This window comes from Mytilus galloprovincialis, chromosome 11 (genome assembly GCF_965363235.1).
Source record: "Mytilus galloprovincialis chromosome 11, xbMytGall1.hap1.1, whole genome shotgun sequence".
Lineage (NCBI taxonomy): Eukaryota > Metazoa > Mollusca > Bivalvia > Mytilida > Mytilidae > Mytilus > Mytilus galloprovincialis.
In genome coordinates, this window is record NC_134848.1 from 59,541,290 (window position 1) to 59,562,043 (window position 20,754).

The following is a 20,754-nucleotide window of genomic DNA, read 5'->3' on the forward strand; positions in this document are numbered from 1 at the left end:
ACCAAGCCCCTTTAAAACTCTTAAATTACAACTACTAAGATATCCTGCACAAGGCACAGGCTTTATCCGTCATAGTCCACGAAAATACTTTATTTAGAATTTATCGTGAAAAATTTATAACTACCAGAGCTCCAGATAAGAATTCATAAATTGGGGTATTTACCCACCATTTTCTTATATAATTGGGTGATAAAGTTTTTTAATTGCATTATCAATTGCAATTCACCCCTCAGGTTAATATCAAATTGGGTTTTTCACCACCAAGCTCCCTAATGTATTGGGTTTTTTCATCGACGCAATATTGAATATTTAGGCAATATCAACCCCAATTTTTTTCCATCTTAAATTAATATGTTTCTGTCTTTGTTTAGCTCTTTTATTTGGTTTAGGGTTATGGTTAGGGTTAATTATTTGCTAGCTGTTTTATTTGGTTTATTCACTGAGGAGCAATTGTAGGTTTAATTTGTGTCCCGTTTCAAACCTTTTGCCAGTTTTGTATTTTCTCACAAAAAAGGATATGTGTATTCACAGGCACTTGTCTTATACCTTTATATAATAAATTCTGAGACCAGTGCCTGATCAGTGGCTGTGTGCATGGTGTGTGTATTCATTAATTAACTGTAAAATGAATAAAAAATAGTATATAAGGCCAATTAAAATTAATTGATAGATTTTCATCCCCGCCCGCCCTTCTGAAATCGTCCCTCCCCGAATTTTTTTATTTTATAAAATTTACGATTTCCGGATTTCGTTCATTCCCGTTACCGGTAACCGTTAAAATTTCGTTTCATCCTCAAAGCTACCTGTTTCAAATTTCGGTTTTGTACCTCAAGTAAATCTAACAAAAATGATTAAGTCGACCTTTCCGCTGCTCTATGATGACAGCATCATCTTCCGAGAGTACAGATTGATAACGAGAATGACGTGAAATATTGGTGTTAAGAGAAACACGCTGTTTCCAAGACTGCAAATCGCGGTATGTCACAAATTTCTGTGATTAGAAAACTGCGGACTTTTTTATTTATGCAATGACTTTGTCTCAGGAAATTTAAACTGTAAATGATACCCAAAGCGCAAGATTCCTGGAAACCATTGATACAGAAAACATGACTGGATTATAGATATTGAAACACAAGCACGAACTTGTCAGATTTATGACCGTTTATTGAAATTAAAAAGTCGACTAACATATGCATTTTATTTGTGCAAGCCCTTTGGTTTTACCCATGGCTGTTTTTTTATGTTGACAAACAGCAAATGTCCCAATACACCCAAAAAGAGTCATTAAAAAACAACTTTTTTTTTATTATTAAGTTCATGTTTTACATGATAATTATATTTTCATCTTGCATATAAAGTACCAACCCTATTATTTTCAACACTCTCTGAGTTTTCATTTTATTCTGTACTCATAATAATTGTGTTGCATACCAATGCATTTGCTTCATTTTATGGGAATACAAACCATTGTTTAGATACCCAAATACATTTGGTGTAGGTAGTCTAACTGAAGAGAGTATTTCTCACACGTTTTTGTTATTAAGTTTTTAAAGCCGTAATTAGATATATTTATTTAAGGATTTGAAAAATTATGTAAGATTCCTCATACTTGTGTATATAAAAAAGAAGATGTGGTATGATTGCCAATGAGACAACTATCCACAAAAGACCAAAATGACACAGACATTAACAACTATAGGTCACTGTACAGCCTTAACAATACATGATATAAGCTTATTATCATGATTATTACACTTGCATATATATGAAGAACTCGTCACAAAACATGCAAAAGGGTTTCATATGAAATAAAATTTAAAAAATAAAATCCTCCCACCCACCCCATTTTTTTCAAAAATTTGGATGAAAATCTACTAATTAATTTTAGTTGGCCTAAACTCTAATTATACTTGAATGATTTTCTTTTATTCAATTTACATAAATCTGGGTTTAGTTGTCTCTTATTAGAACTTTTGGTTTCTGATGCTTTATCATTTCATAATTGATTTGGCCTTTCACTTTTTCCAACTGAATTCGTTTTTGATGAAACCCCGTGTTTATTAGCAATGTTCTCGTTATGGTACACACACAATCCCGTGCATTCGATGGACGCTTCCTAAAAACACTGGCTGAGTCTTGTTATCATTATAACTTTCCCTCAGTTTTCCAAAAGAAGCCGAAAAATGCTTCTATCCAATATTTTAACTGGACTTTCACTTTCGTTTTAATTCAATGTATGTTATGGAAAATCCAGAGCAATGCGATAAAAATATGACTACATGACACACGCTAATTGGATAAACACAGAGAAGATCGAAATATTTACAAAAACATGTGTACCTATTGAGCAACGGAAAACTCGAACAGGGACCCATTTCAGCTACTTGATGCAGGGATCTGTTTTTAGAACGACAGGAAATTTCCAGTGATAAATATTATAAAAAAAGTTTACGCGACGACTGTAAACAGATGGTAATTAACACAAACAGTAGCCAATAAAGGGGTTGAGAACTCATGGTTTTGGCATATAATTGGGTTTTCCGTTGAATGAATTGGGTTGTTGAACCCTTCAATGGACAATGGCATTGGGTTTTCTATTATTTGTATTGCGTGATCACGCAAATACACAGCTTATCTGGAGCTCTGAACTACTAAGACAATGTAAGATATCCTGCACAAGGCACAGGCTTATTTGCCATAGTCCGCGAAAATACTTTATTTAGAATTTATTGTAAAAAATTTGTAACTATTAAGATATCCTGCACAAGGCACGGGCTTATCTGTCATAGTCCGCGAAAATACTTTATTTAGAATTTATTGTAAAAAATTTGTAACTTTTAAGATATCCTGCACAAGGCACGGGCTTATCTGTCATAGTCAGCGAAAATACTTTATTTAGAATTTATGGTAAAAAAAAATTTTTTTTCATTATAATTATTGGTGTTGGTAATGCAGCCTTGGTATACCAAGACAGTCACAAGCCTGTTTAATGCAGAGTGTCCATACCGTAATATAATTTCATTATCTCTTAATGATTAATTATGTAATGGGCACGTGTCAGTAAACAACAACCGAATTAACAATATAACAGAAGTGTGAGGTAATGATTATTCTGTTTATTGGAACAAATTAACTCATTATCACTATTAAATTATACAACTGGTACTGAACATTTCACTATTAAAACTAATTAAGTCTCCCAAACAAAGTTTGGAGACTTATTGTTTTTGCTCAGTTCTTATTATTTTTATTATGGCACCCTCAACGGAGTTGGGGTGACATATTGTTATTGTTCGATTCTTTTTTTCTTATTATGGCACCCTCAACGGAGTTGGGGTGACATATTGTTATTCTACGTTTCTTTTTTTCTTATTATTTTTATTCTTCCACACATTTTGTCCACGCTATTTCTCGGAATTGAATGGACCAATGTTGATGGAATTATACCACAATGTGGAACACCATGTGAAGTTGTGCAGCAGACTTTGGCATGTGCAAGATGGCCGCCGTTACTATGGAAACAGAACAAATGTAAAAAATATTTTTTTGGTTTTTGGTGAATAATTTGAATATTCCTGATCTGAAAATCATCAAATTTTTATATATTGTTGGTGTTCACCATATACAGGTTTTAGATGATTTTGGGAATCTTTGGAACTACTATATTGCCATGGAAACTAAATATGTTTAGCATTAAACCCTATGGGGAAAATCTTAAAGTAGTATTTAAACTCTTAATATGGTATATCCAACCATTAAAACATTAATGGTATGTTCTTTATCATGTGGCAATGTGGTAGGTGTCTTTGGAATTTTTGAAATGGTCACCGTTACCATGGAAACAGCAGAAATGTCCAAAAATTTCAAATTGGTCCAAACTTTCTAAAAATTGACAGACATGTTAAGTGGCACATCAAAAGTTGGTATTCGACTTTGGAATTTCCAAAATGGCCGCCGTTTCCATGGAAACAACACAAATATCAAAAATTTCAAAATGCTCCAAAATTGATGAAATTTTACAACAACGTTGATAGACATCTGTAAATGCGCTCTTTAATTTTGGAAATTTCAAAATGGATGGCGCTCGCCTGGCAATGGGGGACGAGGGTGCCATCCGTTATTGCTAGCAATTACAAATCTAGTTATTATATTTATTCTTCCACACTTTTTTGTCCATTCTATTTCTCAAAATTGACTTGAACAATATTGATGGAACTATACCATAATGTTGACCACCACATTCTATAGTGCAGTGGGGTATGGCATCATCAAGATGGCTGCCGTTACCATGGAAACGAAACAAATGTGAAAAAATCCTGTTTTTTGTTTTGGTGAACTGTTTTGATATGCTTAAACTCAGAAACATTATATTTTGATACAATGTAGGTGCCGGCCATATACAGGTGTTGGATGATTTTGGCACTCATTGGAACTACTATGTTGCCATGGAAACTACACCAAAAATTTCAAAAATATCAAAATGCTCCAAACTTCATGAAACTTCACAGTAACGATGAGCAACATTGGAAGATGTGGAATTTGGAGTTGGAATTTCCAAAATATCTGTTGTTACCATGGAAACAATGCAAAAAGGTCAAAACTTTGAATTTTCACAGAACATTCCAGAACATCAATGTTAAATTTATTCTAGAGACATTAAATGGTATATGATTATGGAGGGCAAAAATTGCAGCGGGGGTTTGACTTTGGAATATTCAAAATGGCCGCCGTTACCATGGGAACAGCAAAATTATGAAAAACTTTAAAATGCTTAAATTTAATGAAACTTATAACAAATTTTGCCTAGCTAATGTAGACTTAACTTTTGAGTTTCGAATTTTCAAAATGGCCGCCGTTGCCATGGAAACAGCAAAAATTTTCTAAATGGCTGCCGCTGGCCAGGCAATGGGGAAAGGGTGCCATCCGCTATTGCTTGCAATGGCAAATCTAGTTATTATGGCACCCTCAACGGAGTTGGGGTGACGTATTGTTATTCTACGTTTCTTTTTTTTCTTATTATTTTTATTAATCTTCTTCCACACTTTTTGTCCACGCTAGTTCTCAGAATCTAATGGGTCAATGATGATGGAACTCTACTATAATAAGGACCCCCATGTGAAGTTGTGCATCTTGCTATGGAATGGTCCAAGATGGCCCCCGTTTCCATGGAAACGGTAAAAATGTAAAAAAAAATCAAAATTCCAACTCTTTCATTGTAAGACCCAACTAGATGAAACTTCATGGAAATGTTCCTTGGTATGCCCTGATATACCGACAATATTTAGAAATTCCAAAATGGCCGCCATTGTCATAGAAACAAGGCGAAAGTTTAACATTGGCCAAATGGGAAAATACATTAAAGCTGTATTTTCTAAAGGAATATAAGATCAAATCTATTAAAACTTTATTGATATATTACGTGGCATGTCCCAAAGTGGCACCTGTCTTTGGAATTTTGGAAATAGTAACTGTTACCATGGAAACAGCAAAAATTTCAAAAATTTCAAAATGCTCCAAACGAGATGAAATTTTACAACAATGTTGAAAAACATGTCTGAAAGCGTTCTTTGACTTTGGAATTTTCAAAATGGCTGCCGCTCACCTGGCAATAGGGGGACGAGGGTGCCATCCGTTATTGCTAGCAATTACAAATCTAGTTATGGCACCCTCAACGGAGTTGGGGTGACGTATTGTTATTCTACGTTTCTTTTTTTTCTTATTATTTTTCTTCCACCGATTTTGTCCAGCTTATTTCTCGGAATCCAATGGACCAATGTTGGTGAAACTCTACTATAATAAGGACCACCATGATAAGTTGTGCAGTGGACTTTAGCATGTGCAAGATGGCTGCCGTTACCATGGAAACGAAACAAATGTGAAAAAATCTTGTTTTTTGTTTTGGTGAACTGTTTTGATATGCTTAAACTCGGAAACATTATATTTTGATATAATGTAGGTGCCGGCCATATACAGGTGTTGGATGATTTTGGCACTCATTGGAACTACTATGTTGCCATGGAAACTACACCAAAAATTTCAAAAATATCAAAATGCTCCAAACTTCATGAAACTTCACAGTAACGATGAGCAACATTGGAAGATGTGGAATTTGGCGTTGGAATTTCCAAAATATCTGTTGTTACCATGGAAACAATGCAAAAAGGTCAAAACTTTGAATTTTCACAGAACATTCCAGAACATCAATGTTAAATTTATTCTAGAGACATTAAATGGTATATGATTATGGAGGGCAAAAATTGCAGCGGGGGTTTGACTTTGGAATATTCAAAATGGCCGCCGTTACCATGGGAACAGCAAAAGTATGAAAAACTTTAAAATGCTTCAAATTTAATGAAACTTATAACAAATTTTGCCTACCTTATGTAGACTTAACTTTTGAGTTTCGAATTTTCAAAATGGCCGCCGTTGCTATGGAAACAACAAAAATTTTCTAAATGGCTGCCGCTGGCCTGGCAATAGGGAAAGGGTGCCATCCGCTATTGCTTGCAATGGCAAATCTAGTTATTTTTATTATTCTTCCACACATTTTGTCCATCGTGTTTCTAAGAATTGAGTGATCCAATATTGTTGGAACTATAACATAATGAGGACCCCCATTTGAAGTTGTGCACCTTGCTATGGAATGGTAAAAGATGGCCGCCGTTTCCATGGAAACAGCACAAATGCGAAAAAAATCAAAGTAGTCCAAACTGGAAGAAACTCCACAGGAATGTTAACTGGCATGTGCTGATTTCCAGTTTGACTTTGGAATTTTCAAAATGGCTGCCGTTACCATGGAAACAGCTAAAATATCAAAAATTCTAACTCTTTCGTTATAACATCCAACTGGATGAAACTTTATGAAAATGTTCTCCAGTATGCCAAGATGTCAAGACAATATATGGATAGTTCAAAATGGCCGCCGTTGTCATGGAAACTGGGGCCAAGTTTTGCATTGACCCTATGGAAAAATGCATAAAATCAGCATTTTCTCAGAGAGTAGTGCACCAAAGTTAATGAAACTGTATTGATATATAACATGACATGTGGCAATGAGATGTACGCTTTTAGAATTTTGGAATTATCTACTGTAACCATGGTTGCAGCACAAATGTTCAAAATTTTCGAAAAAAAATTAAGTGCTGCAAACTGGATGAAACTTTACAGGAATAGTGACTGACATGTGCGGAGTTGCATTTTGAAGTTGGAATTTCCAAAATGGCCGCCGTAACCATGGAAACAGCAAAATTGTCCAAAATTTCAAAATGCTCCAAACTTAATGAAATTTTGCAAAAATGAAAACCTGCAGGTGTAGATGCACTCTTTGACTTTGGAATTTCCAAAATGGCTGCCGCTCGCCTGGCAATCGGGGAACGAGGGTGCCATCCGTTATTGCTAGCAATTACAAATCTAGTTCTTCTTCTTCTTCTTCCGCCACTTTAAAAAATGAACTTGTCCGCAGCGTTTCTCCAAAACCGCTTGTCAGATTGACTTAGAATTTCATAAAATGGTAGACTAATATGTCTAGGTGATTAGCCATCAATCTTTCGTTTGTGCATTGGGGTCTGTTAAGGGGTATTTTGGGGGGTAGAAAGGAGGAAGGGGTTTACTATAGAACCCTATGGGATTTTATTTTCTAAAAATTTCAAATGAATATAACTTAAAAACTGTAAGTGATAGATACATGCAGTCTTCAGAATTGATTATAGGACAATAAAACAAATCACATGAAATATAGGGGGAGTCCCTGGGAGTTCATCCCCACCCCTTTCAATTTGAGAATATGCTTATATTTTGTAAACGGTCCAGATCCCTACCCTTAAACCATATATATTCTTAAATGGGATGATAAAACAAATCAAATGAAATTAAAAGGAGGTCCCCGGGGGTCATCCCCACCCCGTTCAATTTGAGAATGTGCTATTATCTTGTAAACGGTCCAGATCCCTACCCCTAAACCATATATATTCTTGAATGGGATGATAAAACAAATCAAATGAAATTAATGGGTAGTCCCAGGGGGTCATCCCCACCCCGTTCAATTTGAGAATGTGCTATTATCTTGTAAACGGTCCAGATCCCCACCCCTAAACTACATATATTCTTGTAGGGGACAATAAAACAAATGAAATGAAATTAAAGGGAAGTCCCTAGGGGGTCATCCCCACCCCCTCTTGTTTGAAAACTTGTAAACGGTCAACATCCCCACCCCTAAACCATATATATTCTTGTAGGGGACAATAAAACAAATGAAATGAAATTAAAGGGAAGTTTTTAGGGGGTAATCCCACCCCCTCTTATTTGAAAACTTGTAAACGGTCAACATCCCCACCCCTAAACCATATATATTCTTGTAGGGGACAATAAAACAAATGAAATGAAATAAAAGGGAATTCCGTAGGGGGTCACCCCACCCCCTCTTGTTTGAAAACTTGTAAACGGTCAACATCCCCACCCCTAAACCATGTATATTCTTGTAGGGGACAATAAAACAAATGAAATGAAATAAGAGGGAAGTCCCTAGGGGTCACCCCACCCCCTCTTGTTTGAAAACTTGTAAACGGTCAACATCCCCACCCCTAAACCATATATATTCTTGTATGGGACAATAAAGCTAATCAAATGAAATTAAAGGGAAGTTCCTGGGGGTTGCCCCACCCCGTTCAATTTGAGAATGTGCTATTATCTTGTAAACGGTCCAGATCCCCACCCTTAAACCATATACATTCTTGTAGGGGACAATAAAACAAATGAAATGAAATGTAGGTAAATTCCCTGGGGGTCACCACCACCCCCTCCTGTTTGAATACTTGTAAATGGTGGAGATCCCTACTCGTAAGCCATATATATTCTTGTATGGGACAAAAAATCAAATCAAATGAACATGGGACCATATGAATGGCGAGTTATGGGAGCTTTGTTTGGGAGACTTCGTAACAGCATCCTGTTACAATTACTTCTTGTTCAATGAATGAAAATAAAGGAAAGTAGCAATAAAAAAAATGGTAAATACTAATTTTAGAAGAATATTAATTGAGTTTCCTTTTATTAATTTTATTTCTGATTTTTTAGTAACTTAAATTAAGTAAATTTAATACATTTTAAATGAAATAAGAAATAAATGAAAAATAATAAACTTAGTGAAAGATTGTCTCCTTTGAAATTAAATATTTTATTTTATTCTTCTTGTACCATTTTTTGTTCTCTATTAATAATATAAAAACTCGAAATCTTTTTTTCCCTGGTGGTCCTTGAAGAAAATCTACTGGTCCTCACTATTAATTCTATTGAAAAATGCTAAAATTGTGTAAGTCCTATGCAAAATTTTGGTGTTAAAAATATATTAAATCCTGAGGACTGCCACTTTTCACGAACTCTGACCTTTCTAGGGCCTTGGCCTTGTCATACTTGTTGTCTGTAAAGCAGCAGTCCTTACACAGGAACTTTAGAGACCCGTCTGACCAGGCCAATAACAATGCATCATCCATTAGGACACAAGCACTGTGAACCCAACGATCACAGCAACTGCATTGAATGGTGCAATCAACACATTTTTCATCACATTGAACACATGGATATAAAGCCAATTTGAAAATGGAAGACAGCACAAATGTCTTCATGGTCTTTTATACAAAATTATAGTTACTTCAGTCTAAGCTTTGTTTTTATCAGCAGAGGTTTTTAGCTCACCTCAGGTTCAGAATATATGTATATATATGGACCATAATTTGCTATTGGGCTCCGTTTCCTATAACTAAAGAAAAGTGATAAAATTTGAATTACTGTAAGAAAAGTTGTAACTACATCTAAAGATGCCATTATTTTTATTAACATACAAGTGTATGCTACTCTTCCCTAGAAAAAAAATTGAAATATACGAATTTCAAAGATTCTACAACCGTATTTTTGTGTCGTTTCTCGCGTTACTTTTTGCTTCCGAAGAGCATAACGCTGACTGATTTATAGATAATCGTCACCGGCAAATTCGTAACTTTTGCTTTCAAATAACAAAGAACATCGACCAATAAGAATAGTGAGAAGAAAATGCCGAGAACTATAAGTATTTATGTAGCAGATGTAAGAACAGTGGCGTGATTTTTGTGTCCGATTTCGTAACGCAAATTTTAGATGATGTACATTTGTAATCTGCTTTGTTGTAATAGAATTCTTAAAAACAATATGCAAATATGAACTCTCGCGAGATGTTCAAACAGGTAAATCAGAGATGATTTACATTCTTGTTTTGATCTTCGTAATAATTAAGTAAGAAAATGACGTTATCGTTATGCGTTACATTTCACACGAAACAGAAGTCCAGTTATTTATTAAAATTGTTTTTGTCCTCAAGTTCTAATCATTTCCGGTCATACGTGAAACATGTGACTAACATGTGATCACGCCCTTACAGCCGGACATACGATATACTAGTTCTAAACATTGTTTTTGTTTCCAACGGGATGTTAGCAAACATAATCTGTAGACTTGTTTCGACTTGTTTAAAAAAGGAAAATACAATTTTCAAAGAGATTGCGCCGGGGGTCTATTATTATTCCTATGTGCATAATGTTACATACGATCTTGTGTGAAAATAAATGCCCAATGACTTGACAAAATCGATTTCAAATTTGACTGACGTTAAAACACACTACGTTTCCCAATAACGATGTAAAGGGTCCTTGGAAAATTCAATCGAAATTACGTCTCTTATCATGGTGCCGATGTTCGTTGGATTGATTTTGCTTCAGCAGTAAATATTACTGGATATTTTAGGTGAATAAAGATAATTAAATGAAAAATGCATGTTAATATACCGTTACACTAGGAATGTACAAAGTTGGTAACTTTGTCACAATTTTTAATTATTTTTTTTAATTCATGTTCTGCAAACACTTTTCAGAAACGCAATAAACTTGTCAAAGGAAAAGTAAACTTTTACCAGGCATGACTTGAAAGGAAGTACTTTATTGATTTTAGCCCACTAAAGTAGGTTAAAATGTGGAAACCATGTAGATGGTGTACAGGTCACAAATATCACATGGTGCCTATTTTAAAGATTTTAATTCCAAGTTAAAAGTTTTTTTCTTTACTGGATTTAAAGAATTTTACATTGCCAATGATTTGGAATAAATTTTATATAACTGGAATTTCAAAACCAAATATAAATATATTTTTTTGGCCAAAACATCAAGATACAACGATTATGGTATCCTGTATCAATGAAGAAAATATGGAAAATTCTGAATAAATTGTACTAATTGTTTTCAAAACAAGCACATATTTAGGAGTTTTATAATACTGTTACATTTAAGATGGATTTTAAGAAAAAGTATACTGTTCAGATTATTTTAAGCAGATTTTGTAATAAAATAAAACTAAAAAAATGCTTTCGGTTTCTTATGGTTTCCTGTCACGTTTAAAAAAAACTTTAATATAACATTGAAAATAGATTTTAAATATTAACATGAAGCAAGTAACACTAGTAATGGTGTTTATTTATGCCTTTTGAATTATATTGTGCAAAATAAAGAAAATAAAGATTGGTTTCCTGTTTGGTTTCCTGTCACGTAAACGGTGAATCAAAATGTATTAATTTTTTCTCGAAAAACTCAATTGTTCCATTCATACTATTCTAACACCAACACAACCCACAAAATAAAAGTTAAAATTTTAGAACTTATAAAAAAGGATACAAAAAGAAACCAAAGGCCGAATACCAAATTATGGTCCATATATACATGTATATGATTTTTCTTTCTCTTATAGATCTAGAACTAACATGGCATACCAGACTAGAAAGATACACGTTAAATACAACCATGATGACATATGCAGTTCAGGTTCTGAAACAGAAAGTTCAGAATCAACATCTCTTACCCTGAAGAAGAAGAAGAAAAGTAGTCTATTAAATGCAGAACACCAACGAGACTATAGGAAAAAGATAAAATCAAGGAAAACTGAAGTGGATTTAATGAGAGAGAGGGAACTTAATAGGATAAGGCAAAGACGGTACAGAGAGAAGAAAAAACAAGAAGGCACACTAGAAAAAAAAAGATCTACAAGAACAATAGATGAACATAATCATCAAAGAAAGAAATGGAGGGAGGACAAACAGAAATATATAAGCAAATTACCCGCAGAAAAGAAGGAAGCAATTAATAAAGAACGCCGCAAAAGCTATGCTCAAAAGAAAATAGAACAAGGAGCCATACCTCGAACAGCAAGTTTGTATGGAAAACCAGTAGTACTACCCAATACGCCAGTGGAATATGCTTCAACCATATCTGAGCTTATTTCTAATGTTACACCTATAAAACGAGAAGCTTTAGAGGATGTAGGTATCCTAATGCATTCACCCCAAAAACTACAAAGGATTGAAATAAATGAAGAAGTATCTAGAATTTTAGAAAAACAAATTAACCAATTACAAAAAAGTAGATTATCTAAAGACCGACACAAATTAAGAGTAACTTGTAATTTTAAAGGAAGTGGTAATAGGTGTACCAAAACATTAAGAAAAAGGAAAAACAATCTTGGAAATAGAAAAAAGTCTTTGGGAAGAACTTTCACTATGAGATATAAAACCTGGAATAAGTACGCCAAAACAGATATGGAGCCAAGATCTGATGCCCTTACAAAAGAGGAGATAGATGACAGTCACAACACATATTTAAAAGAAGCAACTCCATTGAGTCAGACAAAAACTGTTGATAACCATGGACATCAAAAGGTGATATTGACAAAAACCACCCACAAAATATACAGGAAGTATATATATTGTAAATTTACACACTGCAGTTATTCATAGGTAAATAAAAAAAAAAATGTACCCTTACATCCAATCACAGCGCTCCTAAGTTGACTTCCTTCACCTGTCTTGGGTACACACAAGGCCAACCTCATGCTGGGAAAATGTAATACTAACGTTTTCCCTGTACAGACATACATGACACAGATCTTAATATTAATATAGTCCAAATAAATTACTATGACGTCTTTATAGGCTATTATATATTTTTTTCTTTGACGCCTTACATATCAGGAAAGCGTCAAAGCAAAATTTTGAATTAGCTTTCCACGACGTCATAATCATAATAATTATTTGGACCAGGATACATGTCAACTCGTAGGCTCGACAACTGAGTCTAAAATCAACCACTTTTAGTTTACCAACTCTTACCCAAAGTTTTGTACTATCCATACAAACCGTGAAAAACAGGAATATATTTGGTCGTATAATATTGGTATCACGTTGGCGTCGTCGTTGTCGTACTTTTAGTTTTTGCACTATAACTTTAGTTTAAGTAAATAGAAATCTAAAAAATCATATAAAAGGTTTCATGAACACATTTCAATCTTCACCGCTTAAAGTTCTCAGTTATGTGTGCAAAGATCTGCTAATTACCCTCAGTGATATTGTTGTCTTTTTTCAAAACTACCTCTACCGTTTTTTATTGGGAAAAATGCATATTTTTTATTGAAATTAAGAAATTTGTATATTTTATTCTAAGCACATCTCCAATTTTTTGCTGACCTTTGCTGTCTTTTTTGCACTGTTTTTTCATATATATTTTGGTTGTCAGACATTTTCAACCTGAAAGGTACTTTTTCGGAAAGAAACAGAAGCAATGATGGTACTTTCATGACTTTATGAATTGAAAACTACATGTGTTACAAACACCATGATGATTCTGAACAGAAAACTGGATCTCAAACAGGGCTCGACATTAACGCTTGTCCGATTGTCCGGGACAAGTGCACACAGGTGTCGGGCAAGTAGATTCACCATACTACTTGTCCGATGGGACAAGTGAAAAATCAAGGTCAGATAAAAATAGATCAAATTCAAGACTTATACATTCCCAAAAATATGAATGATTGTTTTATTGATCATACTTAATGAAATAATTATTCATTGATTGAACCAGAGACATATAAAACTTGTATAATATGTCTCTGTGATTTGCAGTATTTGAACATGCTGGCAGCCATGCATTGACCAGAGGGATATAAGTAAGGGGAAAGAAACCAATGTTAATGTATCTTCTTAGTATAAGCTTCCTTGAATTAGGAGCACCTCCATATGGAGTTTTACCTAAACTTTAAAATATTAAATTAAAGTATGTTTCATTTGATTTTGCTTTTATGCATAACAATACATTAAAAGAGGTTTTATTTGATAAGATCTATGACATGTGATATAAAAATTTAAGATGAAAAAAAAAAAAAATCTAAAAAGACAGATTTTTTAGTGAAATGTGTATGTACTCCATGATCATATATCAATGTATATACAAATCAAAATAAATTGTAAAAGCTTGTTTTGAAATCATCAATAAATTAAAAAGGTTTACTCATATACATGTTCAAGGTGGTCAGGTGTATTTACATTCTTGGTTTAACCCATACCACTACTAAAGAATGAATAGGTCCATAGGGGAACGTAGTGGTTTGGGAAGAAATGATGATTTAATGATTGACAAATGATAGTGACATTGAGTCAGAGAACACAGTCTTGCAAAAAAACTTTCATTCTGAAATAATGAAATGTATTTTGATATGCGGTATTCATATAACATTACAAAATGCTCCTGTTATTAGGTACAATCAAAGCCCAAGTGTTATTATTGCATAAATCATCAATATGTTAGGTTTTCAATTATGAATTCGGACAAGTGAGTTAAGAGTTCGGACAAGCTGATTTTCTTGCCACTTGTCCGAAGGGACAAGTTAGAAAAAATGTTAATGTAGAGGCCTGTCAAAAGTGCTTTCTAATATCAAAATAATAACATGAATACGATATTTACAAACATTACTACCAATGGCATCACTGTTTTGGGAAAATGTAAAACTTTTTGGGAGGAGTTTAAAGCCATTTGTTTAATTAAATGGGAATTTTCTCTGAGGGAAAAGGCAGAATTTCGGCTGCAATTTGAGGCAAACAATATCACTGACCCTTCTAGCCCACCTTAGATCACCACCAGTTTCTGTTGGGGTGGGAGTTGTATTAGAAATGATTAGGTCTATGAGTTTTTTATGTTGTGTTTTGTGTACTATTGTTATTCTTTGAATTTTCTTTTGTAGCTATGGCAGTTTGTTTTCATCTTATGAGTTTGAATGTCCCTCTGGTATCTTTAGCCCCTAGCCATGGCAGTTTGTTTTCATCTTATGAGTTTGAATGTCCCTCTGGTATCTTTAGCCCCTAGCCATGGCAGTTTGTTTTCATCTTATGAGTTTGAATGTCCCTCTGGTATCTTTAGCCCCTAGCCATGGCAGTTTGTTTTCATCTTATGAGTTTGAATGTCCCTCTGGTATCCCTCTGGTATCTTTAGCCCCTAGCCATGGCAGTTTGTTTTCATCTTATGAGTTTGAATGTCCCTCTGGTATCTTAAGCCCCTAGCCATGGCAGTTTGTTTTCAACTTATGAGTTTGAATGTCCCTCTGGTATCTTTAGCCCCTAGCCATGGCAGTTTGTTTTCAACTTATGAGTTTGAATGTCCCTCTGGTATCTTTAGCCCCTAGCCATGGCAGTTTGTTTTCAACTTATGAGTTTGAATGTCCCTCTGGTATCTTTAGCCCCTAGCCATGGCAGTTTGTTTTCAGTTTATGAGTTTGAATGTCCCTCTGGTATCTTTAGCCCCTAGCCATGGCAGTTTGTTTTCAACTTATGAGTTTGAATGTCCCTCTGGTATCTTTAGCCCCTAGCCATGGCAGTTTGTTTTCAGTTTATGAGTTTGAATGTCCCTCTGGTATCTTTAGCCCCTAGCCATGGCAGTTAGTTTTCAGTTTATGAGTTTGAATGTCCCTCTGGTATCTTTAGCCCCTAGCCATGGCAGTTTGTTTTCAACTTATGAGTTTGAATGTCCCTCTGGTATCTTTAGCCCCTAGCCATGGCAGTTTGTTTTCAGTTTATGCGTTTGAATGTCCCTCTGGTATCTTTAGCCTCTAGCCATGGCAGTTTGTTTTCAGTTTATGAGTTTGAATGTCCCTCTGGTATCTTTAGCCTCTATTTTACTAATGTTGATTTATTTATTTTTCAGCATCATCTTCTTCCATTACCTTCCTTCAGACCGAGGCAGAGTGAGGAGTCAGTGGAACCCAGTTGTAGTGGAGAGCTGACAGACCATCATCAAGTCAACAGTCCGACAAGAAGTACTGATTCCAGGGACTCGCTCAGTGAGGTGTGTATACTGTTATGTGTGTAAAAAGTAAAATCACAAAAATACTAAGGGATGACATCAAAAGATCAATGAAGGATAAAGAACTTAATTCAAATAGTTTGGGGGTGGGGGGTTAAACTTGCTGCCAGTGGTTTCATTATCTTTCATGTTGACTGGTACTTTCCTTGTTTCTAGGTGGTACTTTTCAATTTATTCCATGAATATCTTATATAAAAATTCCTACATTTAGGCGGTACTTGTCAATATCATAGGAGGGTAAAAGTACCGGGTACCGCCTCCTAATGAATGGCCTGTGCTGCAAGTTTTGTTTATCCTACATCGATTTTACATATATCCATATGGGTCAATCAATTTAAGAGGAGGGTAGGGGGTCATTAAAAAAACTATCTGAATTAAGTTTTTTTTATCCTACATTGAACTTTTGATGTCATTCCTAAACTCTAAGAAAATTCAACTGGAAAATACCTAATAATATGGCAAAATCAAATAACAAAACACATCAAATGAATGAACAACAACTGTCATATTTCTGACATGATACACTGCAGGCATTTTCAAATGCAGAAAATGGTGGATTGAACAGGTCTGGTCTTATAGGGCTAAACTTCTCACTTGTACGACAGTCTTATCAATTCCGTTATATTAACCAGGATGCCTGAACAAAACAGACATAATAAATAAAATAGTCAAAGTACAGCAGTCATCACTGTGTTACAATCTTAAATCAAACAATTTTACAAAAAAGCACAAACATTTGTGACAAAAGCATCCATCAAACTAAAAACACTTCCATTGCTTTGAGAATAGAGTAATAGAGCGTGGGGTAGAAAAAAGGGGTGTCAATGAAATTCTTGTACATGCCTTTAATCAGTCAATGACTTGCATATATATATATAACGCTAACAATGGAATGACACCTAATATGTGGGTATACTGTCATTTGATAGTAAAAGGTTAAGCAGTTGCTAACAAGCATATTTTACTTGGGCTTTAAATATTTCTTTTTTGTCAGTTGCATAGATGCCAACCATTACGATTTTTCCGTAGTTTTTCCGATTTTGCCATAAAAACTACACTATTACTATCAAAGTCGAATAGTTACGGATTTCCAATCATCGCTGTTCAATTTTGTAAACAGTCAATGGTCTAACTTAAATAAGTTATCAGGGAAAAATAACATGCATGTTGTTATTACAGACACTTTCATGAGTTGTCTTCTCTTTTTTCCTGAATCTGTAATAACATATGTTGGTTATCTGACAGTGAAATATACCAAAAATGTTTATCTTTAATGGGCACTTGGGAATTCTTAGAAACTTTTGCGCAGTAGCTTATTAAATTACCTTGATAACTAATTTTCTAATTCCTTTAATACAATTATGATTAACCATGGTAAATCAATGAGACAAGGCTTTTAAGGGAAATTAAGTTGTTATAACAAGGCTTATGTTATTACAAGCATGTAATTTACTATATCAGAGTAAATGAGACACTTGGAATCTTGCACAGTGCCTCATTACAAGCTCTGATCATCATTTCTTACAATGAATTGAAATACATTCTTATGCAAGTCAGAGCAAAGCCTTTAAAGAGATCTAGAGAAGCTGCAATAACACCCATTGGTTATTGCAGGAATGTATTTTCTGTAATAACATAGGTGTACTATAACCAAGGCCAGTACATTGCACGTTCCTGACCTGGTTATTCATCTTGCTAGGTTGGGGGAACTAGCTGGTAGCTTTGATATGAATACATGTCAACGTAACACAGATTCAAAGTTCAATATATAATGTTTATTAATCAGCATTCAGTAAAGTTATCAATCACAATTAAATCACATCATAAGTTCATGAGACATATTAAAACAGCATGTCTAATATCAATTCAATACAACTGTCTAAATCCAAGTATAAAACACAAGTGTCCAATACGTGACTGTCAAACAAGTGTCCCTAACTACATGGTCAACTAATATATATTGTTTCATTATTCAATTTACATAACATTAATACTCAAATAGCTAATTTACATAATAATGCTTATTTATCTATATTCCCAAATATCAAGTCTTTGTGACATAACTTAAATCATCTTAAAAAGTAAGAAATCCTTTTTGTATATATATAACACTTCTTTAATCCTTAATTCTCTATTGTCATTTAGGCCTCAGGGGATTACATAATAATTTGCTTTACACTTATCTAAAATTGTGAAGATTTATATTAACTATTTATCAAGTAAATTATTTCTTAAGCTAGTGATAAATATCTTAACTATAATACTAACTTATAACAATGATTTGAATTCCACATTTTAACATTCTGACATCTAAAATATACTGGTTATAGTACTATGCATGATTGGTAAGCTATGAGCTGTTATATATTTGCAAAGATTAGTATACATAAAGAAAATTATAATATCAATAGAACTTGAGAAAAATTTAATAAAATAAAGGTTGTATATTTTCCCTTTGAAACATGTAACATACATATGTTATTACAGTTTTTTGATATTTCAGCTCACAATAACAACATGTATGTTATTTTTCTCTAATAACTTATTTAAGTTAGATCCTTGACTGGTAAAGGGCGGATTTTTATCATGAGTTTTTCCGTCCTGGTCTGGTTTTTAGAAAACGCCAATGTACATGTAATGCTTCCGGTTTCTCGGGAATTATCAACCTATTGTTGGGTAACAAACAGATTTCCAAAGAGGCAAACTTGCATTTTATGAAGTAGCTTTTCCTCTTTCTCTACTTCTCCTTGACAAAACAAAAATGTTTGAGTCGAGAACATCTGAACAATTAATGAATGGAATACATACTACAGACAACATGTGAAAGGACAAATTTTAGTGCACATCACTATGCAACCACTCGTCAGTAATTTTATATTGGTAAATGCACATTTATGAATGATTACTGAATTCTTTTCAAAAATACGGAAAATTTGATAGTTTGTTACTGTTTGTGTCAAAAGGGGGTTGGCATTTTTGCAGTTGTATGCAAAATTGGAATTTATCATTTTCCAAGCAAGACAATCTTTAATATTAAGGATTGAATTTTAGTTCACAGTTCAGCAACAGATATAATACCAAAGATATTGGACAATTTGTTAAACAGCTTGCCCACACCAAAGGGCTAACATCTGGCTATTTTGAAAAATAAGTACAAATAGTTAAAACAACAACAAACAACATATGTCGTGCACATTTGCTGTTGTAATTACATAAACCTTTTACATGGACAAATAGATTGTCAATGCACTTGCAACTTATGTAAATAATTATAAGAGCACGCTAAGAATAACTTATTGAACTTCAGTTATATTGGGAGCATCACAGAACAAGATGCCATTGTGTTTTAATGTTAACACTGTGTCATGCCGATCCAAATCAACTTGTGTACTCAAAATGATGACACAGCTACCAGATCTTATTTCAGATTCAATAAAAAAAACAGCTTGCTTCAAATCAAAATTTACATGAATGGATAGTTATTATCATAATTGATTTTTAATACAACAAAAATACACTTGTTAATTGCACAAACAAAATGAATAAATGTCTCATTTTTGTCTGTGTTGAAACTGAAAATAGAATAAGGTCAGGTATTTATAGATTTTTAAAAAATGATTTAAATAATATGTATTAAAGTTGTTTGGTTTTTATATGACCGCAAAAATTTAATTTTTTTTGTTGGATTTTGTTATCACATTGGCGTCGTCCTCCTTATACTTTTGTTTTTCACACCATAACTTTAGTTTAAGTAAATAGAAATCTATGAAATTTAAACACAAGGTTTATGACCATAAAAGGAAGGTTGGGATTGATTTTGTAAGTTTTGGTCCCAACAGTTTAGGAATCAGGGGCCAAAAAGGGGCCCAAATAAGCATTTTTCTTGGTTTTTGCACCATAACTTTAGTATAAGTATAAATAAAAATCTATTAGATTTAAACACAAGGTTTATGACCATAAAAGGAAGGTTGGGATTGATTTTGGGAGTTTTGGTCCCAACAGTTTGGGAATAAGGGGCCCAAAGGGTCAAAAATTAAACTTTGTTTGATTTCATCAAAAAGTGAATAATTGCACGGGGTTCTTTGATATGCCAAATCTAACTGTTTATGTAGATTCTTAATTTTTGGTCCCGTTTACAAATTGGTCTACATTAAGGTCCAAAGGGTCCAAAATGAAACTTAGTTTAATTGATTTTTAACAAAAAATGAGTCCTTGGGGTTCTTTGATATGCTGAATCTAAGTAGTTACTTTTTCTAAATGTTCTAAGAATGTGATTTTTGATTATTGACCCAGTTTCAAGTTGGTCCAAATTTTTTGAAAATTTATACTGCTTCCATAAGCTCAATGCAATTGAATAATTAAGAATGCTTCTTTTGTAATTTCATTGGGGTGTAAAAGGGTTGACCGAAGTACATTTTGTATGAAGCGCGGAAGGGCTTCATTCTAAAAATGTGTGCACGGTCAACGCTTTTACAACCCTATGAAGTTACAAAAAGAAGCATTCAATACTTATAATTACCTTTTAAGCTATGATCATGAAAATACGAATTTTATAAAA

At 33.8% G+C, this 20,754-nt stretch overlaps 1 protein-coding gene across 2 annotated transcripts in view; it reads left to right on the plus strand.

Annotated features, from left to right (window-relative positions):
* Window positions 1-20,754, plus strand: part of LOC143052492 (uncharacterized) — a 55,413-nt gene that overhangs the window by 18,715 nt on the left and 15,944 nt on the right. For both annotated transcript variants that reach the window (XM_076225538.1, XM_076225537.1), the window contains exons 2-3: window positions 11,764-12,727; window positions 16,038-16,178. In XM_076225538.1, the coding sequence (XP_076081653.1) occupies window positions 11,777-12,727; window positions 16,038-16,178 (1,092 nt within the window). In that variant the 5' untranslated portion in view covers window positions 11,764-11,776. The remainder of the gene's footprint in view (window positions 1-11,763; window positions 12,728-16,037; window positions 16,179-20,754) is intronic.